We start from the raw sequence: 26093 nt of genomic DNA on the forward strand, positions 1-26093 counted from the left end.
TCCCCGCAATGACCAAGAACAGAATGTAGGGGATCAAAAAGGCACCTGGGAAGAGAAATAAGCAGATTTCAAGCATTTTTACCAGTATGTTTCAAGTCATTCCCATGCTTTTTGCCTGCTGTATCAATATATTGCAGGATCACGGCTAGTATAGAGGTAAGTGCAAGACAAGAAAAACATAAAAAAAGAAGAAGAAAAAAGTGTTGGTAGGGGTCTTGACAATGTTTGACAAATAATACACCATGACATGTAAGCAGGAAGGCTCACATCTATTTTCATGCTGTGCCTCAGTAGCACACACACCAACAAGGAAATGACTTCTCATAATTCAATTGTTCTTGACATTGTCCATCACGAATGACACATTATCTACAGTAATGAATACATTTTGCTCGGGGCCATTTTGATTGACAGGCCAGTGGTGGAGTTGACCCTTTCCGGACCCTCCTGAGCACATGTTGATTTTCAGCATGTGAGTGGAAACATGCATACAGAGGACAGGGCACACCTTCTGGTGAACACTCTGTTGGCATGTGAGAAAAATAACTATGCCTTTATAGCGATTCTTTTCACTTTTTCCCCTCTTACACCGGTTTCTGATCACTGTAGTAAGACGGCTATGTTATTCATATGTGCTGACAGAATAAGACGGTTTTGTTTTTTGCTAAACCCTGCTACAAACACGTGGTACTTGTAAAGCAAGAAGAAGGTGTTGATATCATAGAGAAGATGCCAATATATTTTATGAATCCTTTGACAATTGAAAGCATTGTTGCAGTGTTATGTAGGATGCTTCATGTGCACGCCTTTATTAGAGGAGACATCTCCCTCACTGTGAAGCATACATATCCTCTATTCATACAAGTGGAATTTGGATGATTTTAAAAGTTTTACAGCAACATGATATACTAATTTGGACTTTTTTCTACATCTTAAAGATAACTCAAAAAAAGAAATATGCTAATACACTGTTAAGAATTAGTTGTAAGTGATTTAACGAGTCTTTCTCCTTGTAACTTTAATAGACTCAAGGATTACTATGCATTCATTGTAAAAGACTGACTTAACACTCTCTCAAGTTTATATTTAGCAGCATATTGATCATTAATTTGACAAAGGTGACTTTTATCCAACAAATGCTCCTCTCTTCTTTACAGTGAAGTTTGACACATTGATGCAGTTTCCCATGAAGGTACAGTGCACTTCACTCTTAATGAAAATGGAACTATTGAAAACATAATGAATGGAAAATATGGGGCTAAAATTAGGACATCACTTTTCCTTCAAATCTAGACATAATATCAGATATCAGTGCTTAAATTAAAATTTGAAAGGATCAAGGGGGTGGATCAAGTTTGTGCACCCCTGGCAGGCATTGTAATCGCTCGTACTTCTGTGTGACCGTGGCGACGCCTTGATAACTTCTCTGACTTCTTCGAAATCCTCTAGCATTTGTGCGTATTCGAATTAGGGATAATGGAATTGGAATAAAATATTTACTCACCCCCTCCATTTTTGTAGCACAAGTAAGGGAATCTCCAGACATTGGCCAGGTCCACTGCGAAGCCAATCACCGACAGGAGAAAGTCTATTTTCTTGCCCCAAGTTTCTCGGTCCTCATCGGATCCGGGAGGACCTACACGGTGACCAGGAGTGGGAATGATGGAGGAACTGGTGTACTGCACGCCATTCTGGTCCTTCACCAGTATAAGTTCCACCTCCTTTTTCTCCACATTGCACTGTTTCAGCGGGGCCACGGACGAGAGCTTGTGTTCTGGCAGAACCTGGATATTCATCTTCTCTGAGGTGCGTACAAAGCCCACGCTGGCCCGGTGCTCTCACGGCCACCTGCGGGTTCTGGCGGAGCTGCTGGTCTGAGTCGGTGCGCTTGGATAAGGACGCCAATCCTGCGGACAAAAACCGGACAGGCGAGTGTTCTGCACCGAAACTACAGCTGACACCTCCGCGTACATGGGCTGGAGAGGAGGGAAGAGAAGCACAGTTCGGAGAGGTTTGGTGTTTGTGCGTAAAGTTTCAGTTCATTTACGCACAGCGAGAAATACAGGTTACGACTGCCAGGGCAATAGGTGTCATTATTCATCGTAAAGCAGACAGACGTTACTCGTGCCAGTACTGCACAAGCATAAAACACTGAATCTGTATGTAAAGGCACAAGAATAGCAGGCATCAAAGTAAAAGACACTTCCCCCCCCTGCGTCACTGCGCGCTCAGAGCGCAGAGTGCTTAACAGTTTACTCAAACAATTACCTACAACATTACTCTCAATTATCATAAAATACGATTAATGAGTATTTGAATATGTCACTGCTACAAAAACAGTTGAGCTCTACTGTACATCTTAAAGAGTTTTCTCCGTACTTGGTAGCTCTAAGGACCCCTCTCCATGACCCGATGCTGCTGTTGTCCAGATGCATCTGAGGGAAGACAGCCCATTCTGAAGAATCTATAAGACTCGCCTTCTTCAGCACACACGATATAAAATGCGAGCTCTTAAATCAGTTTCCTCTCTCTCTTCCACGTGATATTTTATAATTGAACACTTTCTCTCCAGTTTGATGTCAACTTGGCATGATGGTTTTATCTTATTTTTTATGCTGAGCTCAGGTTCCCATAAGCTTGACCATCTCACTTGTCAGTGCTTTAATAAATCTGGATGCTTAAGTGAATACATGAGTGAACCATAATGATGGCTTATACTCCTCTTAACATTTCATACTGTGATTATAAAGCTTTAAAGTGAGCAGCCATCGTGCCTTTACATTTATGGAGAATTGGAGAGATATCAGGAAGGAGAGTAGGAGAGATCCTGTCTTTGCTTTCAGACTGGCACGTGAAATGAACATTAAGGGTAGACTTAAATTACTACCCTCAGCTTTGTATAAGTACTCCGATTTCACCGACAGCAAAACTTTTTAATGTTTGAATTTGGACTTTTATCTGTTTCTTCTCTTTACCAAACAGATTGAATTACAGTTTTCTAAGAAGCCATAAAAGCATTGTGTTCTATTTGTAATTCAATTGTACAGCAGCTTTTGCCAGTGGCAATGATTTCTATTAGATATGGTTGATCAGTTCATCCCATTAAAGTCAATGAATGTCCTCTTTGCTCCCCAGAGCTTGTTTTATAAAAGCCTAATATGGCTGGTTTGGGGCATTTTGTCTTTGATGATTGAATAACTGCAGTGATGGTAAAGCAAAGGAACAGGTAACAAGGAAGGATCATGTGTTATTACTGCTCTTCTCTCTGGAATTAGTTATTTTCTTTTGCACTTTATTTTATATTTTCAGGTTTTTAGAACCAAGAATGACCAAATGTTGTGTGTTAGGATCCTGATTGTGTGAGTCTTGACTGTGTTTTTTTACCCCTTGAGGATGTGGATGACTGCTTGAGGCAAAATGATATCATTCTTTCCCTTTTACCTCGGTCATCCTGGTTCCCTGCGTGCATTTCTTCAGACCCCCCTTGTCTTTCTCACTGTTCTGGCTCTAACATGTTGACCTGAGCTTTAGAAGTTAATGAAACAAGACACAAGCTCTCAGCAGACACAGTATGACCCTCCTGAGTTTAAACCCTGCATTTGTTTGAGTCAGAACAAAGATTGTACCAGTCCACCCTTCTCTACCTTCATACAGTGGCAAGAAAAAATATGTGAACTCTTACATTTAAATATTTAAAGTCTTTATTGAACACAGCCATGAAACATTCACAGTTCTGAAGTCAGTGAACCCTCTGCCTAATGACTCCAAAAAGAGCTAATTGAAGTCAGGAGTTGGCACACCTGAAGTCCAGTCAAATAAAGGAGATTTGATCCAGGTGTAGAGCTGTTGTGACATAAAATCACCAACTTTTTGAGTTTGCCATTCACAAGAAGCATTTGCTGATGTTAGCCATGCCTTGCAAAAAAAGAGATATCAGAAGATTTTAAATAAAGAACTGTTCAATTGCATAAGACTGGAAGGAGTTACGAAGTCACTGTGAAGTCAAGTGGATTGATGAAACTAAGGTAGAAGTGTTTGGGAAGAACATGCAGCACTGTGTATGGTGTAGAAGGAGTATCGCATACCAACATAAGAACATCATCCCCACAGTGAAGTATGGTGAAGGCAGCATCATGATTCGATGCTGCTTTGCTGCCTCAGGGCCGTGGGCCACTCGCCATCATCAAGGAGAAAATGAATTCCCAAGTTTATCAAGGTACCCTACAGGATAATGTCAGGGTGGTTGCACACCAGATGAAGCTCAGGATAAATTTGGTGATGCAGCAGGGCAATGACCCTAAACATCAAAGTAAATCTACTACAGCACGGCTGAATACTCCGTCCCATCCTACTTTATTTACCTTATGATAGAGATGGTTTAAACCTACCCAACCTGCTCTGCTCAGGGTTTACCAATTAACAGCTGATCACAACCTGTTAAGTAAACAAACCAAAAAAACTTTTCCTTAAAACACTATACTTATTTGGTATGAGACCCAGAAATACTTTGGTGGACCTCCCCCACTCTCAAGCTTCACACCTATCTGGGGCAACAGCAAGTTTTTACCTGGGTGGAAGGACCCTGGTTTTAAGACCCGGGCAAGCAGGGGGTTATGCAGGATAATGGACCTCTTCCACAATGGACGGTTAATGTCATTTTCTGAGCTGCAAAATAGATATATTATTCCTTCATAGCACTTCTTTAAGTTTCTACAAGTAAGACATTTTATCTCTGTCTCTCAGAATAACTCACACCTTTATATGTTATGTATATGTTTGTTTAGATGTACATACGTGTGTACGCACATCTGTACATAAGTATGTTTTCATTTTGTATATTTTGTTCATCTTGCACCTTTTAGGAAATAATGCAATTGTCAGACTGTTCATTATTTCAATAATGCCATGTTTTTCCACAATGGGATAGCCCCCCCCCCAGAAAAAAAAAAACAAAAAAACAAAACAAACAAAAAAAAAGAACAACAAACTACCAAAGCATGGCTTCAAAGAAGAAAATCCTCCCTGGCTGGCCCTGTCAGACCCTAGACCTGAATCTGATAAAGATGCTGTGGAATGACCTCAAGAGAGCCATTCACACCAGACAGCCTAAGAATATGGGTGCATAAGCAGTTCTGTAAGGAAGAATGGTCTGAAGCGAAATTCCTCCTGAACATTGTGCTGGTCTGATCAGCAACTACCAGAAATGCTTGGTTGAAGTTATTGCCGCTAAAGGAGGTTGAACCAGTTTCCAGCAGCAGTGTAAATGTTTAGTGGCTGTTTTTAATAAAGACTTTAAATATTATAATTATTTATGTGGTATCAGATAAAGGTCTTTGTGTTTGTCTATACTTTGACATAGATGTAGATAGGATAACATTTGATGACCAGTTAGTGCAGAAAACTATGTCATTTCAAAGAGTTCACATACTTTTTCTTGCCACTGTATGTGCTACTTACTCAAGACTCTCCTCATATTAACTAGTAATTAGCTCTGACACACACATGCACACTGCATCATAACCTTTCACCCAACTCCTCTGAGTATTTATGTGACCTCACAGTTTCAGTCTCAGTAAAGCTTGCTAATTATGCTGTTAGTGTCAGGCCTATGTCATAACAAAGCACTTTTATGGCATGTTTACAATGCAAATAAAGTACCACATTGTGCTGTTAATGTGCAAACTTGGATTTACATTTTAAAAATACTTAAGCAGCTCATTTTGTCATATTGACTTAAAGCATCAGGTGTTCAGCCACATTATAACCAGGTCATGTTATTAGCATGAAGAGGGCTTTCTTTTGTTCTGCACCCTTTCAAACTCTGGTCTAAACCTCTCCCAACCCTGCAGAAGGAGGAGTGTCATTAAGCCTTGCTCCCTGGGCTTTACAAGTGTCTGCAAAGATTTAAGCACCTCAGCAATGTTAAGTCTTATTCCCTACAAATTGTAAACATACAGTGTGGAAAAATAGCAGCAGGCTTTCAGTAATAAAGAATTTTTCACAGCACATCTGGGAAATGTGGAGTATATCCAAAACCAAAAGGTGTAGCAATAATGAGATCCTCTGCAGCGCCTCATCTCCGACTTAAGCTCACACCTACTCTTTGGAATAAACCTGTGACTATGTTATTCTGTTGTCCTCCACATGCTTAAAATAATAATTTACTTTGGCAGCAATCTTGATCTTTGAATCAAAGACTTTATCTTTTAATGGGTCACACCCCTTCAGTCCCAGAGCGACTGCTGAATGAAGAACATATTTGGGTGTAGAATCTGGGTTGTGGGCGGTAACTAGGGGGCACAAAAAGGGGAGGCTTGACAGCTTGGCGTCATTTCTGTTTGATCTGTAAAAGTGCTTGAATTAGAAAAAAATGTGTAGTAGATTAACAGTCTAAAAGGAAGATCCTGACCAGGATTACACCCTGACAAAATGTGCCTCCTTCACAAGACACAAATTTTGATTCAGCAGTAACATTTTCCATTTTGTCTTACGTAATTGTTGCATAAGATAGGTGGCTGCAGAGACATAAATACAGCAACACATCTTTCTTTCTGTCCTTTTGTTCCCTGAAACATTAGTTACAACCTGTTTTCATTGTGTCACACTGTGTGGAGAAATTAGTTTAGGTTCCTTAGAGTACATAAACAATTTCACTTATTTTGGACAGTCTTTTTGACAAGTAAAGTCCCTTTTCCAATCTTTCTCTGACCCATCCTTGAATGTTTCAAAGGAAAAGTTGTTGCCCATCATCCAAATAGTCTTCTGGAAGTAAATCAAACACAGAGATGTGAAACTCCCCAAAAACAGAAGAAGGAAACAAACCTGTGGTGCAGATACCGACATCTGACCGATGATGGTGTACACGGTTCCCTAAAACCTTGCCCTAACCCGGACCTTGACCGTTCCTATAAACCATCACACAGGAAAAGAAGAACAATCACTTTCCTGAGAGAATAATAGCAGAGAGAAAATCAACAAGGTGTCATCTGGTGCGATAAGGAAACATAACAATGAGGTTTGGAGGAACTCCCCTAGGAGCTGGAGGAGACGGCTTGCCAGGCCAGAGCCAGCAGGAGTCAAGGGTGGTGCAAGACATGTCCGAGTCTGGATGTGCAGTCATGAATGTGTAAAAATCCACACTTATAACATTGATTTCACATTTAAATCATGTGTTTGCACAGAGCAGCTGTGAAGAAGCCATTTCTGCTCTTGTGTAACAGACAACATAATGCATTATTCTTAGCCAAGTATCACTCAAATCATAATGAAAACTTCAAAAAGAATCACAGAATGTTTTGCTAAACTAAAGGGAACATTGTGTGACAATAAATATAAATCTGAGTCAGGTTTACCGCTTATCCAGTCCCACATGAGGATTCTCCTCCAGCTGGATAAAGAAGTAGAATAAAAAGTAGAAAACTAATAACTAGCATTATCCAGCTATAAAGGAACTTAGTCTGAAATTGGACAATATAAAACCATACTTTTACAAAAGGTGTAGCATCTTTTGCACTGTATCCTGAGTTTGAATGCTTTAGTCAATGTTAAGTATCGGAAGCTTGGATTACCTCTTAAATTCCCTGTTTGAGCCCAAGTGTAAGTGCTCCCTCTAGCCTGTATGCTAATGTGAAAGCTTGCCATTACAAATGTTGTGGCCATACATCCATGTTCGTCATGCAGGACAAAGGAGGGGTCACCAGAGTGTACACACACCCAGGTATCCTGTAGCAGGAAGATCTATTCTATAGGAGCATTGAGCCAAAATAGCATTGAATTCCCCTTCTTGCATAATATTTATGAAATATATTTGCTGAAAAAACACAATTACTATTCAGTTGTTGAACGATTGTACCAACAATCAGTCTCTTTTGTTGGCATATTTGTAAAGCTTCCATTTTGTGTAGAGTCTCATGTTTTTAAGTTTGCACTCAGCCTGTCATTAGTCACTCATTAGTCACAATGGTGCACTCATTTATTTAAATTACATAAATTGCATGCTTTGAACACAGTGTGCTTTACAGACAATTAGTGTTCTTTACAATAAAAGAGAGTATGTGTATATAGTTGGTATTGGCTGAAATGAGTTTGGAAATATCGGCATATTGGATATCAGCAAAAATCCAATATTGTTTGTCCCTAATATAAAGGCATTTGTCACGATACAAAGTATCAACTCTTCATACATTGCAGCTATCAGCACTTTAGGCAAAATAACTGAGACTAACACAACATGGCCGACTTGGCACTCAGCCGGGACTCATCCTCGTTTTGCTTGAGAAAGCCGCACCACCAGGTTAAACAGAGGCACCCAGTAGTGTCACATCAATTTAACAGCGAGCCCTGTCACTCCTGACCTTTCCTTCCAGCCTGGCACCGTGAGTCCCCCATCCGTACGAGGCCTGTGTCCAGCTTGGGTCCACAAACACAGGCTGCTCGCTCACTCAGGTCCCGGGGAGACAAAATTCGATTAGCAGCACATATCTCCCGCAATCTACTGCGACAGGATCAGCCCTCAGGCAAGCCTGAAATGGATACAGCAATATACAACAGCCATGCAGAGTAAAGAGGGAGGATGAAGGGGTGTGGGACCAGAGAGGAGAGTCGAAGCTACGGGTAGAGAGGGAGTCACACTGCAAGTGCAGAAACAATGTGATTTAATTGATTCCATGCCATCTCATCAATTTTGATTAAAATGAAATGAGCCTCTGTACGTTTGAAAAGGTTAAAACAAATTGAAGGTGGAAATAACAGCTGGTAATCACAGTTTGTCTAACAGCGGGCATTTAATGAAGCGACCTGCTCTCAATCATTCATCTTAGTCTCCTCTATGTGAAAGGAGCCAGCAGATCTTATGTGTGTCAGTGTGAGCACATTCACTTAATTTGTTTTTGGATCAGCACATCTTTTGGTTGTTTTAGCCTCACGGTATCCATAGATGGAAAATGGATTCATTTAAAATGTCTTTATGGTCAAAACAGCACTAGGTCATTGGTTACATAAAGGAGGAACTACTCAGTGAGAGTTGGTATTTTTCTGTGCCTCCACGCTGGCCATAGCTGAGGCCGGAGGCATTTTTTGCAGGTTGTCTGTCCATCTGGGCCATCCTTGTGCACACAATATCTCAAGAATGCTTTGAGTATTTTTTATCTATGCACAAGTGTGCACTATAGCTCAAGGATAAACTGATTAGATTTTGGAGGTCATAGGTCAAAGGTAAAGGTCATTGGGCCTCATGTTCATCCCTTACTCGTGAATGTGATATCTCATTAAGGCTTTGTGGGTTTCCTTCAGACTTTACTCATATGTCTATTATGACTAAATGATTAAAGCAGGGCATAAACTATGTGATTTTAAGTCGGCTATATGACAGTCGCGGCAGAATGTCAGCTCACAATGTACGACTGTATCACTTATGATGCACTTCCATCATGCATGATTTATGTGCTGACACAATGTGGACCGATGGTTGTGTACGAACTGAACACTCACACTGTGTGAGTGAAGTCTGGACAGACTGTGACAAAAATCAGTGGAGTTTCCTTTGAAAAAGTCTCACACACTAAGGTTGAAGTCATATCCTTGCTCTCTTTTTCTCACTCTCTCTTTTTCTCTCTCTCTATCCCACACACACAAACAGCATCACCATCCGTGTCCACTGTAGGTCTATGGGTTTGGTTATTTCCTGCTTGTTTATTTCCATTATTAAAGCAGGGGTGGGGGCATTCGAAAGTTATGCTGTTGTCATGATGATTTAAGACGTCGTCTGACAGCTTATAAAGGAAAAAATACCCCAAAGTTGAGGATTCTGCTCATGGTTCTGCTCTCACTGTGGGAGTTGAGTCATACGACAAAAATATCAAATGTCAGAAATCCATCCCACCAGTCAGGAGCAGCTGGTCAGGCTGTAGTCGGGTTGTGGTCGTATTCCTCTGTATGCAGCACAACAAATGACACGATCCCAATAAAAGTCAGCATGACTTTCAAGTGAGTTGTGCAACTAAAGTTTTGCGTCAAATTCGGATGGAATTAAAACAGTTTATACCCAGCTTAAGCCATTCGATTTTGGAGGTACAAGGTCAAGGTCACTGGGCCTAATGGTTAGACCTTGCATTTTAACATTTCTAAGAATCACAGTATAGCATAGCCCTGCCTCTTGACCTATGTACTTTCACTGACAGTCCAGCAATCGCAACCAATGTGAAGGCATTTAACCACTTGCTCACTTTTTTCTGCTGCCATGAAACTATTTGGGTAACAAGGAATTGTTCATGTGCTTCATATCTTCTGTACAGATGCTGAAGTTCAAACAATTAAAGGTACAGTGAGTCAGTTGGAAATGTTATCGCCATTTTTAACGGTCAGATTTTAGATAACACGTCTGGTGGTAATCACTTTGTCCTTTCTGTGGTTCCATAGAAATATGGCAGTGTGAGATGGCAAAGCCCACTGAGGGCACCCTAATGTATAAGACATTTTCTAAGTTAAAATAAATTCTTACTTACTAATGTAAACATATAACTAATTTAAACCAAGTTTGTTCTGCCAAATGCTACTTAATATTATACACTGTACCTTTAAATCTAATGTCTACTGCAGTGTACAAATTTGATAGGCATGAATAGGATTTTGTGGTCAGTTGGTCCTAAAACCATCCCACAGAAATAAAGGCAGAAGCCTTAAGAAATACAGAATACAACCTTAAAGTCTGGAGTAATGTTGCCCTTTGACATTAGATATAACACAAGTTTTCCCCGATACTTAAACCTAATTTTTATGTATCCCTATGGTAAATATGAAAGCCAATATTAAAAGAGAGGCAGCACAGAAATACAATATACCAAGGAAATGTAATAGGGAACTTCTGCCCTCTGGTGGGGGTTTAGAGAACTGGATGAGCACTCACGGTGACCTCATTCATCAAGAAAAAAAAAAAACAAAGTCAAGAGAAGTTCTTTCTAATTTCCATTCTACTGAATCTAATAACACATGCAAGACTAAAAATTGTGTTCTTGTTTTATTTTACAAAGCAAATTTTGCAGTGTTAACAAAAAGAAAAAAAATCACATAATTGCAATGCACATTGTAAAATAATAACAGCGCTGCTAGTTAATCTGAAAGCATACCCCGCTGGAATATACTGTTGTGAAGCAGCACTGTTGGCTTTTTGCTCACAAATTGCCCTATTTTCAGTGGTTCATTTGCTTTAGTAAACTTAAAACTGTGCAGACACTCTGCTGTCTCAGCAACAACAGTCTTCAGTAGAAATGCAAATAGATACACATGCAAAGCAAACCTCTGGCTAATTATACAGCCGTCTTACAAGGTCTTAGTCCCTGAGCGCTGGAAAAAGCGTAATGCACAGCATGTATGCTCTTCGTAGACGCAGTTTTAAAACAGAACATCTGTGGGTTGCCAAATTGGAAAGATCTTAATAAAGTTTACTGTAGACTAATTATACAGCAACACAAAAGCACAAGTACTGTTTGCTTATATTGAAGAAGGTGTTGGTTCGGTAAACTATTTTTCACTCATTTACAGAGGGTCACAAAGACAAAGAGGGATATACAACAGCTACGTTCATCTCAGTCCAAGCAAGGGTAAGCTCAGGGCACAGAGGAAGATGGATCAAGGCAGAAACATAGCAAGGCAGTTTACAATAATATGGAGAAATATTCAAATGTATCACAATACACTGCCACTAACAATAGAAATCTAAACACTGCAGGGTTTATACAGTTGAAACACTGAGTGCCTACATGAGTCCTGACATTTTTATCATATGATTAGCTTTTTCTTTCTTTGAAAACATCAAAACACACACATATAATCAAAAGGATTTAAGGATGAAAATCTGCATGTCTTGCGCAGTAGCTTAGGACATGTTCTTTAAAATCTCTGTAAGGCACTAAAATTGAATGGCAGCACTCTAAAAACCATCTATAAAAAGGCAAGCGCATGACCTATAATATGGCTCTGCTGTAGCGAGTGACTTTATTTTGCTGAAATTTGTTGGAGGATAAATGACACTGGTGCATTTCCCTTCTCAGATACAGAGTCCAGTCTCTTATGAAGTCAGGGAGAGTTCACAGCCATTCTCATTCTCAGTCATCTTTTTTATCAGAGGTGCTGTCTTCCTGGCTTTCCTCTGAACCGACCTGCCCAGACAGTTGGAGATCGCCTGGACACGCCTCCTGGATTGCCTGGTATCTCTGAAGCTCCAGATAGGTGGTGAAGAGTTTAGCGTACTCCGGGTGGGTCATGGCAAAAGCTTGAAATTCATCTGACAAACACAGTAAAATCTGGTTCAAGTACAGCATTGCTGAGATTGGGAAAAGTAAGAATAATGGTCATGACATACATTTATCCACAAATCCTGGGTTAAAAGAAAAGTTAAGAGAAAATACAGACAGACATGCTGATGAAGCATTGTCGTTAATTTGGTAGTTACATCATTAAACATACTTTCATTGCTGTGTGCCGATAGAGCGTAATTTTCAGTCCTGCACCTCAAATACTTTTGCCAAGTTAATTTCATCTTTTTCACTCCTCTAACCTCTTTTCGTTCTCTCTCCTAACTCTAATCACTGGACCAAACTCTTAATATTATAGTATTACCAAAGTGACCCGCCGATCAGTTAAACAGAATTATCCATCTCACTTAAAAATCAGTTATGTTTGAAGCTAGGACAAAATTACTGCTTTTATCAAGATCTTTAGTGACACACATAGACTGAAAAAGAAATGTGAAATTCAAACACTAGATACAGAGACAGAAGCTGGTAAATAAGAGCCATAGAGAAAGCAGGCAAAACATTATTATAGAGGTTATTAATCGTTTCAATCACTGATGACTAGTTGACTATTAAGGCTGAACAATAAACCACAGCTCTTGTGCAATATGAGGATTCACAGAAACAGGTTGCAAAGGTCTGAGTTTTTAAAGAGAAATGTGGAAAAACTGCAAACAAGTAATACCTGCACATTTTTCATTTGGTGTTGGCCCAGACTTAAAGGGCAGAATAATTATATGATGACTGTAGGTCTCAAAACCTTAATCTTAACCTTTATTTTCCAATCATTATTGCAAGTGCAATATATATACTGCAATATAGATTGTAGAAAGTAAGATTTTGCTCCATCACTTTTTCCATTATGTTTCAGTAAAATAGACAATCAAAATAGTTTTTAGAAGCATTATTTGAATATACCAAAACACATCTAAGCATTTGGTGTTTGTCTGAAGTGTACTCACTGAAGGTGATGAAACCAGAGCCATCCGCATCGATTTCCTTGAAGAGCTTAGCCATGTTTAGATCTGACACACCCAGAGCTGAGCGCAGCAGGGCAGTAAACTCCTCTCGAGTTATCTTCTCATCCTCATCTTGATCAAACAGCTGTATGAGAGAAAAATACCTTTAACATACCAATATTTGCATGTTGTATAAACACAAAAGTTATCTAAAGTGTGAAAATGTGTGGGTGCTTGGGTCAAAAAAGGTTACATATAAAAGGGAGTTTGTACTGAAGTGGACAAAAAATAGCTTTTTAGTAACATAACAGACAAAAGGACTGTTTGCCCAAAATCACATTTGTCCTTATGGCAAGCAGAATGACTCCCATGTTTTCCACAACAGACACACATTGTTAAGCTGACATTATCCAAGCCTCTCTGAAGGCTGTCTGTGTTCCTCCTACAGCTCTGCTGTCTGCTGCGCTCTAGTATCAACTACAGAAAGTCAAACTTTGTTTGCTGGTTATGGTAAATTTTATACACAAGGCAGCATCACTTTCTATAAATCAATGTTTCAATCACTGTACATAGTGCCAATCCATGATAAACATTATAATCTTTACAAATAGAGCATGTCTAGACCGATGTATCTGATGCATAATTTTCAATATGAACAAACAATAAGTGAAGAGTGTCAATTATTATTTATAAAAGTCAGGGCAATTCAGCTCAGAAGTAATGTTCTTCTTGCATATTGTTTATTTTATTCTAATTTCTATATTAAGAAAAAAAATTTGGTTACATATAAAAGACAACAGTGTATATTTACACAATTTGTCAAAAAGGTATTCACTAGTTTTCATATTTGAAAACAGTGAACTACTTCACCTATCTACCAGCACTTCCTAGGACAGGGGTGTAGGAGTAATGTGTCCATCAAGCTTAACTTTTGCTATCAATACTTGCAAATATACATTTATAGGCAATGTTTGGGTACTAGAACATCATCAAATCTTTGTTTTAAAGGCATGTGTTTATAAATAAAGATTTATTATAATTGTTATCATAGTTATAGATAAATGTTTGTTGGCAACTTTGGCAAGTGAATGTGTGGGATCTTACTTTGATACTTCAATTTAACACTTTATTTAATCAGCTGAAATGTTTAAATGTTGGTATTTGTATTCTACAAATACAGATCTGCAATTTTTCAGACATGTAAGAAGTATCATAGCGTCGATTTTTTTTTCATACCCTGAATGCCATTCGAAGAACCTCTTCAGTGTTTGCTGGTCGACATAGGATAGTCACGCCAATGACATACTCTCTGAAGTCTATGGTACCATCTCCGTTCTAGACAGGGTCAAAGTGACAGCGATAAATACACTTAAGTTTATAATGATAGTAGTCCAGATATTCCATAATCCGCTGCAATCTTACAGTACAGAAATATACAGTGCTTAACACATTTATTAGACCACCTGTCATATTTGTCTCAAAGACCATCCAGCATCATGAAGTGCTTTAATGCGGACTCTTTCATTTTCAGTGAACTTTCCACGTTTTACCATTTTGAACAGGAATGAGGAATTTCAAACTGAATTCACCTTTTTATACCCAAATTTGAGCCGGCTCACTGGGTTTCTCTGAGAAGTCAGAAATTAATCAAGCATAACATTCAACCACTAAAACTATTTTTTCTGTTGACATATTAATCACGAAAAAATAATGTGCTTTACTATTTTTTTCAGTTTTTTTTTTGTAAACCAGTAAATTTGAAAATTCATGGATAACAATAATTATATTTTAGCATTAAAAATATCATTTTGGTTATGAGCTTCTACATATTGGTGTATTAAACGTTTCAGAAACATAAAAATTATTTTGGTAATTACCAATGCTGTTAATTTAGGGCAGCTGTGGCATAAACGTTACTTTGGGTGGTGGTCTAATAAATTTGTTAAGCACTGTAGACAACTGTTGTTGGACTTGTAATGTGTAAATGCTGACTTATACATTTTCTTTCTATACTAGGAAAAAAGGCCTTTATTTTGTTAGGAAAAAGGATACTCTGTGAACTGGATGTTTCAGGCTTTTTCTATGCTTTTAGTCCCTTCCTCCTCCTCCACCTCTGGTTCACATACCAAGCATGGAAGTCAAACAACTTCAATCAGTTTCCTCCCCCAGGTTGAAAACAATCTCAAAACTACACCACATAATCCTCTCATTTTACATTCATTAGTAGAAGAAGCAACGAATTAGTCAGACATTTTTTTTTTATCCCACATAAAGCAGTTACTTTAGAACAGCTTAAATTAAAATGAGCTAATATTGCTGATATGTGAGATGCTATAAATTCAATTCAACACTGCACATTTGATCAATTCAGATATACACAGAGCTTCCCGTCTTGATGAAGCAAGGCCTATTTTGCTGTTTAGTGCTTTAAGTTAATCTGATTACAAAACATAAACGTTTGATAAATATGTCCCTCACTCTGTCAAACAGTGCAAAGAGCTCCTCGAGTGTGGAGCTGATGGGTAGCTTCAAGAAACTAGCAAACTCCTCGATGGTGATCCTTCCTCCTTTACAAGAGTTGGCCATGGCTGCAAAGCCCTCCAGCTCCTTCCTCACGTTGTCCCACTTCAGACTGAAAGAATAGGGCAAAAGGAGCCAAATTTAGCATTGTTGAGAGTCACTGTCTGACTATACCAAGAATCTGCTTAAATGAGATGCGCTCACTCGAGTTTACGGCTTATTTTGGTGAACTCCACCAGGCCAGCCTCCATGGGCAGCATCAGCTCCCCAGCTGAAATCATCAGGCGGCAGTCCTCATATGTGTGATCTGTCACTGGAACCCCTAAAGCTCTGAAAGAGGACAGTTTGCATATACAGTACACAGTTAATTTGCTTATTGTGAGTGAAGTGAACAAGACAAACTAGTCTAGGAAGAAATGCAAAGGCATGGAAATTTAGAGGACTAACAGTACAACACAACTGTTGTAGCAAAATCATTGTTGAATTCCAATTTTGTCCATCACACTGAACATGAAATTCTCTTGTACCATCTGTAACATTTTTCTCATCAACTCACATTCTCCAAATTTGATAAGCTTAGCATTTATTTCTTGTAGAACATTTACATTTTGTCCTTCTTTTTTCACTTTTTGTAATATATGTCCAGTTAGTGAAAAGTAGCAGTAAGACTTATGAACCCTTACTGGGCCATGGTGTCTCGCACTCTTCTTGCAAACAAAGCAGGGGTTTTCTTCTCCTCCTCCGTGGGGACATGTGCCGGCAAGAACTGTTAAAAGTTATAAAACTATGAGAAAGTCACAAACCGACATGTCTTTGTTGTAATTCAACAGCAGAGTGGCAGTGATCCTACCAGATAATCATATTCTTCCTTCAGACATGCGGTCTACTCCAACCAGAGTTCACATTGGGTTGCAGGTTTGAGAAATTTCATGAATGAGGATAAGTAACAAAACATGAGGAAGTTCTTTACATTTAACTCTTTGCGTTTTTGCTATTATGCATATGGGGATTTTGGGAATGGCCAGAGGACTTTTTGGAGGGGATCATTTCTGTGGAGGCAGAGCCATTTCTGCACAGCTGCAGAGTGCATTTTGACACACACGTCCTTCTTCTACCCACTACATGCTTGATGCACTGTGAGTGCTGCCACATTTTTTCTAATTCTAGATGTTGTAAGTAGCATTCTGCTTTCTTGTTGCTACTACAGTGGACCCTTTACACCCTCGGTAAATGGGTTTAAGAATATGTGCTGAAGTAGGGAATCATGGCAATACTACACAACTAAAAAAAATCTAAAAACCACAATAGAAAATACCAAACCAAAATTAGACTACAATAATGACACAATATACAGGGGTAAATGAATACATTAGTAAAATTCAACTTATTTAAAAAGTGAAAAAAGTAGTTACATTGTAGCACTTGAAAACAGAAGGTCAAAAAGTCAGCCTATGGGGGGCCTTTATATCCAGGAAAGTCAATATGTTTCATCTCAAAAAGAAGAACAAATTGTTTGTAAGTTCTTTGCATAAGCAGAATTCCTTTTACCTCTATCTCTACAGTGGTGTACAGCTGGCTCAGAGTCAAAAGCAGCAGTGTCCTCCTACACGAAACACGGCAAACACAATCAGTCAAACATGTTGATCCAGCATCTGCAACAGTTTTGGAAATATGAATTTCCAAAGCTGCTGTGTTATGCCATAATCCAGTTTAAAGTCTTAGAAAAAGCAGCTGCAGATGCCATATTCACCAAACCAGCATACCATCAATAAAAACATGAGAAACAACTCAAGTTAAGAATCTGTAGTAGGTATACTTACGAGCTGAAGCCCTGCCAAGTCCAAGACACTGTGTCCTGGAGAAAAAAGAAGAATGCATAGACCGTCATTAAACTTTGACACCTGAAACAAATTAATACCATACATGCTGATATGTAACACGGTTCTTTTTAGTTGCTAGCAGTCTGTGTCTTGTTACTGATTACAGTTAAGTCAGCAGTTCAGCCAGACAAATAAAACATAATCTAAATGATGTTATGATAATCCAAAATAAATTAGTCCACACCAAAGAGCTGTCTTTGTGAGATTTAATGGAGCTTTTCCAAAGGAGTCAAACAACATGGTATACAGCAGCAATCTGCAAAGTCTGACTAAAAGAGGTGCATCTTTATTCAGAACAGAATAAGCTACAGTCCCCTCCAAAAGAATTGGAATGTTTGGCCCAATTCCTTTATTTTAGCTGTAGACTAAAAACATCGGGGTTTGACATCAAAAGATGAATATGAAACAATAGACCAACGTCTTACCAACCATCAGACCAACATTTTATTTCCAGGTGTTTACGTCTAGATCTGATACACCACTTTGAAGATATAATTATTTGTTTGAACCCACCCATTTTTCATGTGAAGTATGGAACATGTGGCTGACAGGTGTGTTTTGTTGCCAAGCTGTGCCCAATGACATTGATTATTCACACAATAAATAGTGCTGAATGTCTACACTCAGTTTCAAATTTAGGTTTTGCCTGTGCAGACTGTATTTATAGTTAGAGGTTTAAACCAGTGGTTCTCAAATGGTGGTCTGGGACCCCTGGGGGTCAGTGAGCCACAGCTTGGGGGTCTGTGAAATCATCTAACATGAATTATTAGAATTATTATTACAAGTAATGCCATGTCATGCCATTCAAAATCAAATAAATATAGTGACCACCGTGCCATAAAACAACCATACAAAGCCAGTGACTCTCCCACTTAAAGGAGACATATTTTACCAAGAAACATTTTGTCTGCCATTTTAAAAAAAAGATGCAATCAAACTGATTGGGAGATCCTTCATCATGCAGCAAGATAATGACCCAAAACACACTGCCAAAAAACAGAGAAGTTCATCAGGGGCAAGAAGTGGAAAGTTTTAGACTGGCCAAGTCAATCTCCACCCTTTAAACCTATAGAACATGCATTTAACCTGCTAAAGAGGACACTGAAGGGAGTACCCCCAAAACAAATAATAACCGAAAGAGGCTGCAGTGAAAGCCTGGAAAAGCATAACAAAAGAAGAATGTAAAGGTTTGGTGATGTCAGTGGATCACAGGATTGATGCAGTTACTGCAAGAAAAGGATTTGCAACTAAATATTAATTCTTATTCACTTTAATCTATTTTAAAACTATCACATACTTTTGCTCAACTAAAAATATGGTGTTCTGTTACAAATAAAGGTATCTCCAAATGATTAATCAGATCAAGACATAAATACCTGGAAATATAAGCTGAAATGTTGATCTCTTGTCTCATATTCATCTTTTGATGTCAAACGCAAATGGTTTTAGTCTACAGAAAAAAACAAAGGAATTGAGCCAACTGTTTCCATACTTTTGGAGGGGACTGTAAATACTCCAAGGTAACAAAGAAGGGCCAGACATGACATAATACTAACACTGACATGGAGACAGAAAAGATCATTGTGGTGGTTTCCAACAAGGACATATAATCGTTAAGCACTTAATATGACACTACATTTCTAGTAGGTTCTATCACACACCTGCCAAGAATTCAATGAGTTGCAGCTTGAATATCTATCACAATGGTAAACATGACGTGCATATGCTTCCTTAGTGATAGATCTACATCTTTTGCTTATCTTTGACTGGTTAATGCTGTAAATGCATGTACTGTATACTAGGAGAATTCACTTCATCTTCTGTTCCGCCCATGTGTTAACTATATCTCCTGTCTGAACTACCAAATATCCTCTGTTATGTATGCCCTCAGGATAAGAGGTTAAATATATTAGTGCTGTTTCAATCAGAATTACTCACCAGTTTATTGGGATATCTCATAAGCACTGGCTGTACTGGGACCCCTGGGATAAAGGCACCTAGGGGTGGGGAGAACCAGTATTAGAGAAATCATGGAGATGATATTTGTCACTGTAAAAAATAAACCAGTTTTATCAACAAAAGCTATATAACCCTGTAGTTTGTTATAGTTTTTCTTGTATTTTTTTTCTCCGTTTCATTGCAAAGCAAATATCTCACCTTGTTTGAAAGTGATAAGACATGAACGGTTTGTGCACGTTCCCTCTGGAAATATCAACACCTGAGGAACAAAGCGTAAGAAGTAAGTGTTTCAAATGAAATTTTATGTATTTTGCTTGTTTTCCTGTACTGAACCATGACTTCAAAACCAGGATACATAGTGAACTCTATCTTGGTTTTGACATGTGAACCCTTTTAACCACCACTATGTACTGTTACACTTCTAGTACAAAGGTTAAAATATTAAATTATTAAAACAACATTCGCAACAATAGCGTGTTTATTTGGCTAATTCTCTTTAACTAATATGGGAAACAGAAAATCAAACTGGCATCCTGAAGTAGAGCTCTTTTGGTTCAAAACAAACAAGCCCAAACTTTTCTGCAGCTGTATCCCCTGCTGATATCAGCAAAGTATCAGGTAGCTTTTGCCAGGGGGGTTTTTGGTGTTGTTTTTGTGACAGACCTGTGGCCAGCTGCCCCCTGACTTGGCCCTGCTGTCAATCTCTTGGATTGTATTCTTCCTGGAGTCTGGGTCCTTCCTGGACACCAGCACAGGCTGAAGACAGCGCACAAACCCTGCAGAGAGAGGGAAAACACATGTAACTGACACAAAAATTACTTCCCTCTGATAATTTCATATACAGCCCTTGGTTAACTGTTTTGGCTTATTAACAACAAACAAACAAGGCTGGATCATTTCATTAAATGCTAAGACACTTACAAATAAAATCTCTTTTCTTTATGGTTATTACATGAAACAAGCTCTGAGGTGTTACCACTATCAAAAATAGTGAAAAAACATTTCAAACCAACTGTGTTTAACAAGTTCACACGTGTACATGTTTGGTTGAGAAAACAGGAAGCACACGCAGCCCTTCAACCCTGCACTGACACAAACAGAAGGAGTCTTACTGCCAAAGATGGGTGTAGCCAGGTTCTCAACACGAGACACGGTGGAGGGCAGACCAGCAACAATGCACACAATCCCATCAAAAAAGGTGGAGTGGGGGGCTACAGCCAAGATGGGGGCCTCACTGCTGCTGACCTGCTTGCCCTTGACCACCACTCTGAAGCCCATGCAGAAGAAGTACGCCCTCCCCAAAGCAGCCATCACATTCCGACACATGAACCTAGAAATAATCAGAACATCAGATGCTTGATTTTTCAATACTGAAAAAAAATTCAGAACATTCTCTTAATGTAGACATAAACATGAAGCTGCTCTTCACTATGAAGCTTTTTGAAAAGTCTGAATTGAATCAGAATGACATAAACTCCTGAAAAAAGCTTAGGTCAACTCTTGCATGTGTTATTAGGACTTTAGATGATCAGTATGTTCTCAAGGGCTTCACTGTGACAATGACAACTAAAAATGTTTCAGTAACAGGAAGAGTTACACCATCCCCCATCACTGCTCTGTCTGCCTGTGGTTGCACATTAGTTTAGGTTCACCAGTTTTTTCCTGGAAGTCAAGAAAAGGGTTAGAAAGTCAAGCTAAACATAGACTAAACATTGTGCTGAGAGAAGAAGGCTGATGGAGATCTCTAACTTTTGTCCAAAATGTACAAAACTAGAAACATCTGAAACAACTTCAACATTGTGGCTCAAAGAAGCATGATGTTTAAATCAATGGCATGCAGTTTTAAAATGAGCAAACTTCCTATTTGAAAGGAAACAATTTGATCTAGATAATTTGGTCTATTATCTGGTGACCAAATATTGGTACTCAAATAATGTCCCACTGAATATGAAGATGACACACATCAGTACATGTTCCATTTCAAGTTCCTTTTTACAACTGAGTCAACACCATTCAAATATCTAACGGTGTTTGAGCCCTACTTCTAAATAAACACAACGGACGTGTCATCAGCATAACAGTTCGGTCACACTCCTGCTGAGACCTAACCCTAATTATCACATAGTCTGTCTGTGTAGCGATCAGCCATGCCATGCACTCTGGAGGAATTAGCCCCCTTTCTAGTCAGTGTTTGGGTTCCCACAGCAAGTTCTGCGATCTATCTCCCATGTCTGTCCAAAGTGCCACTCAATGGATAGCAATGCAAGTCAGTGTACACAGCAGATGGACCCAAACAAGAGAGAGAAGACACTGAGCATCCAGTCCACACAATGCGCAGACTCCCAATTTTACATCTCATCATTATATAAACTAGTGATACAAGTCACAAGTCATCGTTTTATCCACATCATGCTACACTGTCTGTGCACAACAGCAAAGTTTGCCTGTAAAACTGCTGTTACTGCTGGAGCTGCGCATGTGTACAACCTAATCCTGTCTTTTCGTCCTGCTTGGCCCATCATCCTCCCCTTCCCAAACATTCTCTATGGGAGCTTTCCCAGATCAATGTGAAATGTATCCATGAAATGGATATATAAAACAGTCTATCCTGCATGTCAGGTTATCATATAAAAGCATAAATGGCAAAAAATAAATCTGCATACCATACAATACACTCAGCTGAGAATTATTTTATACTTCTATTGAGCAGGGCTCAAGATAATCTTTGAGATTAAAGCGGGAAAAAAGAATGACAACTGCTTCATTAATGTTAGGTGTTGATGCTCAGTGGGATCTGACTATGAACCATTTGGTTCAATAATTCAAACTTCACAAACATCATTTAATGGGACACTAAGCTTAGGAAGTTATATCTGGCACAACTTCACCAACTTCCAAGGTGCATGGAGGATGAAACAGTCTTTAAGGAAACTGAAAGCTCCAGCAACACTTGTAATTGAAAGAACAGCTTTGCTAGACTGACGCGTCTTGGCTTGTTGCCTTCATCAGGGTCATACTGATGAAGGCCACAAGCCGAAATGCATAGGTCTTATAAGGTTTTTCTTGAAACCACAAGTGTTTCTGGAGTTTTCGGTTTCCTTTGTAGGGCTCTAAGCTGCCATTTAAAATGAGGAACATATTCTTATTCAGTAGTTAGTCATCTTAGTGTTTAGAAATCATGCCCAAACTGTCCCTGCTTGAGCCACCCAACGATATCTGAGGCCATTCATTGCAAATTACTAAACAGGGGAACCTGAAATGACTTGAAAGATAACCTTAACATCACCTACATCATATTTGACCATAATCCTTTAAGAGCTTTGGTCTAATATTAATGAATTCTCCTGTTATCTATAAAGCTGTGTATCCAGCTTATTATTTACACCAGTCAATGATTTAACATGCTCCATCCTCTTTGGTTTCAGAGGTGAAAAGACCAATGAATGGCAGCATATTTTATTCGTAATGCATCAACTGCATTGACCATACAATTGCATGACTAGTGAAACGGCTGTGCAGTTGTATTCATAATGACAATTTTATTCCTTTGAATGATAAACAAGTTTTCAAAGAGAAATCACATTTTATTTCCTTTTTTTAGGGTCATTTATATCAGTGACTCTTCTTTTCTAAGAACTGGGCTCAAGTAATGTTTGCGGTGCAGATATGATCTTGAGCAAGATGACTCGGCTCCAATGTGAGCTTCTGCACATTCTTCAAGTCATGTCAGGAACTATTATTCTGAAAATATGCTGCTGTCACTGTTTTTTACTGCTGAGTTTGAAAACCAGGAAGCTCACTACATCTGGCTTTAGGAAAACTCTGCATAATCAAACTCCTGATGATTTTATTCCAGGTCACTGTACCTCACATTTATGTGTACATGTGCTGGATTGCCCTCGTTAACATAGGCTCTGTATGAAAAAACAGTGTCACTGATGACTTAGAATAATTTGGCTGCTGTTGTGTGTGTCTAATGAGAGCAATGTTGCAGTGTTTGTATCATAATTACCGTCTCCATCCTCTCATCGGCTCCACAGCTCCTTTCAGGGGATACCTAAAGGTTATTATAACCGACACTGGCCATGTCACCATGAGAACCAGGGAGATAAGGATGGCTCGAACTGGGACCAGGAAGATTCCCAGGAGTACACACTGCATGAAGAAGGGTACACACACACACACACACACACACATTATGAGAAACAGGCCTGTACCATAAAGGGAAGTCTAATGTCAGAGTTAACTACACCCTTTGCTGCTGACACTCCTCAGATCAGAACATGTGCACGAGTCTGGAAATCCTACTTCATAGGGGGGCTTTCTAGAAAAAGCACACAACGACTCTCATTGTTTGTGTTGCACATAACAAGGCTGTGCAAGCCGATTGTCAAAGCCTCGGTGCAAGAGATTATATAGGCCGTGGTAACACAGCAGCAGCCTGTGTGTAATCTCACATCATTGCCTGTGTGAGAGCCGTGGTGCCCGAAGCCATGGCTATAAACAACGCTATTTTTTAAAGCGTGAATTTACATAACCACTGTGTCCAAACGTCATACTCACTTTGATTATAGCAGCTTTGGGCAGTTTGGTGTCTTGAACAAACGGGTTGATGACTGCAGGCAGCAGCAGGGATTGCTGCCTCGGCAGGGTGAACACTCGCTGTGGCGGCATTGCAGTCCAGTGACGGAACAAACAGGGAAATTATTTGGTCGAGGCGCCGTTATGTTATCATGTCACTTCCTCATAAGAAAGCCAGCTCTCTCATTATGGTTTCCCATGTCAGACGATCAGACGAGCGGCCGTAGACTCCAGCAGGAGCGGTTCCGGACTGGCGTTTGAAGCGCCGCCTCCAAACGTTGTTACCGCAGGGTTCAGTTCAGATCACTATGTGCCTTTGAAGCAGGGGGATAGAACATATCTGCGAACCCTTGTTGGGAACATTTGTAGGCTGCTATTACGCCATTATATCTATTTAATCAGATGGAATGAATGGATGTATTTAATCAAATGGAAGGAAATGCTAAATATTGCTGTCAGTGAGCATGCGTGTGGGCCTACATTAATGGATATCTGATAAAGTTTCAGCTATAATCTCTGCGGAACATGGTTGTTTGCAAGCTCCTATAAATGTCCACAAGATGGAGCAATTCCCTTTAAATGTCTCATTAAAGCCCCTTTCAGTGGATAGTTTAGGAGAAATGCAGATTGGTCATCCAGGCAGTATAAAAAGTAAGTAGGCTAACTAAGTATTATTACTGCATCTATGTGGCATGGCATGGAGCCAATCAGTCTATGGCACTGCTGGGGTGTGATCAAGCCCAGTTGCTCTGATAGCAGCCTTCGGTTTCTTTATTGTTGAGTCTGGTCTCTGTCATCTTCCTCTTGACAATACTTCAGAGATTCTCTATGGGTTCAAGTCAGACCAGTTGTTTGCTAATCAAGCACAGTAATACCATGTCCAGCAAACCAGTTTCTGGTAGTTTTGGCTTCACTGTGGACAAGGACCAAGTCCTGCTGGTCAAATAAATCAGTTTCTCCTTAACGCCTCTAAGCAGAAGGAGGCATGAAGTGCTCTAAAATCTTTTGGAAGATGGCTGACAGTGTTAAAGCACAGTGGATCAACACCAGCAGATAACATGGCACCCCAAACCATTACTGACTGTGGAAACTTCACTCTGGATTCCAAGCACCTTGGATTCTGTCCCTCTTAGATCTTCCTCCAGACACTGGGACCTTGATGTCCAAATTAAATTCATCTAAAAACAGGACTTTGGACCACTGAGCAATGGTTCAGTTCTGTAGTTCAGGAGTGGCTCAGCACTAAGAACATGACACTTGTAGCCCATCTCCTGTTCAAGTCTGGGTGAGGTGGCTCTTGATCTGTTGACTCCAGCCTCAGTCACTTCTTTTTGAAGCTCCCTCAAGTTCCTGAATCTGCTTTCTGTGACAACCCCCTGAAGGCTGAGCTCATCCCTGTTGCTTGTGCACCCTTTCTTACCACACTTTTCTCTTCCAGTCAATTTTCCATAAATATGCTTTGAAACAGAACTCCAAAAAACAGCCTGCCTTTTCAGCAGAGACCCTCTGTGACTTATCCTCCTTGTGAAGGGTGGACAACAGTCAGGTCAGCTGTCTTCCCCATGATTGCAGTTGTGTGTACTGAACTAGAGTGAGAGAATGAAGGCTCAGGAAACCCTTGCAAGTTGGACTTTTTCCACAATATTCTAGTATGTTGAGATAGCGGAATTTAGATTTTCATAAGCTGTAAGCTGTAATCATCAAGATTAACACAATAAATGAACTTTTTCCATGATATGCCAATTTTTTAGATGTGCCTATATATTCTTAGTCTTACAAACTTTCAGCAATACAAAAAAGTATTCTGACCTTGCTTCAGAGCTATACCAGCCACTGTGTTAAGATATTCAAACACATTATTGAACCAGACTTTAGCATCAAATGACGCAAACATATATCCATAA

General features: G+C 39.4%; 2 protein-coding genes across 3 annotated transcripts in view; both read right to left on the reverse strand.

The window, feature by feature from the left end:
* slc6a2 (solute carrier family 6 member 2) overlaps positions 1 to 2464 on the reverse strand; it is a 42636-nt gene extending 40172 nt beyond the window's left edge. The window contains exons 1-3 of one of the 2 annotated variants that reach the window (XM_041795397.1): positions 2380 to 2464; positions 1505 to 1976; positions 1 to 45 (exon numbers count right to left, since the gene is read on the reverse strand). The exon at positions 1 to 45 is cut by the window's left edge and continues 87 nt beyond it. In XM_041795397.1, the coding sequence (XP_041651331.1) occupies positions 1 to 45; positions 1505 to 1796 (337 nt within the window). In that variant the 5' untranslated portion in view covers positions 1797 to 1976; positions 2380 to 2464. The other variant, XM_041795406.1, reaches the window with a different exon arrangement.
* Positions 2465 to 11001: 8537 nt separating this feature from the next.
* Positions 11002 to 24464, reverse strand: lpcat2 (lysophosphatidylcholine acyltransferase 2). Its single transcript, XM_041792125.1, has 14 exons — positions 24172 to 24464; positions 23621 to 23763; positions 20721 to 20938; positions 20272 to 20384; positions 19807 to 19867; positions 19588 to 19646; positions 17590 to 17624; positions 17318 to 17372; positions 16453 to 16535; positions 15974 to 16099; positions 15728 to 15881; positions 14486 to 14584; positions 13253 to 13394; positions 11002 to 12280 (listed from the first exon to the last, which is right to left on the reverse strand). The coding sequence occupies exons 1-14, from the start codon at positions 24280 to 24282 to the stop codon at positions 12102 to 12104; spliced, it is 1578 nt and encodes a 525-aa protein (XP_041648059.1). The 5' UTR covers positions 24283 to 24464; the 3' UTR covers positions 11002 to 12101.
* Between the last annotated feature and the right edge of the window lie 1629 nt (positions 24465 to 26093).

The sequence above is a fragment of the Cheilinus undulatus genome, linkage group 1 (genome assembly GCF_018320785.1).
Source record: "Cheilinus undulatus linkage group 1, ASM1832078v1, whole genome shotgun sequence".
Lineage (NCBI taxonomy): Eukaryota > Metazoa > Chordata > Actinopteri > Labriformes > Labridae > Cheilinus > Cheilinus undulatus.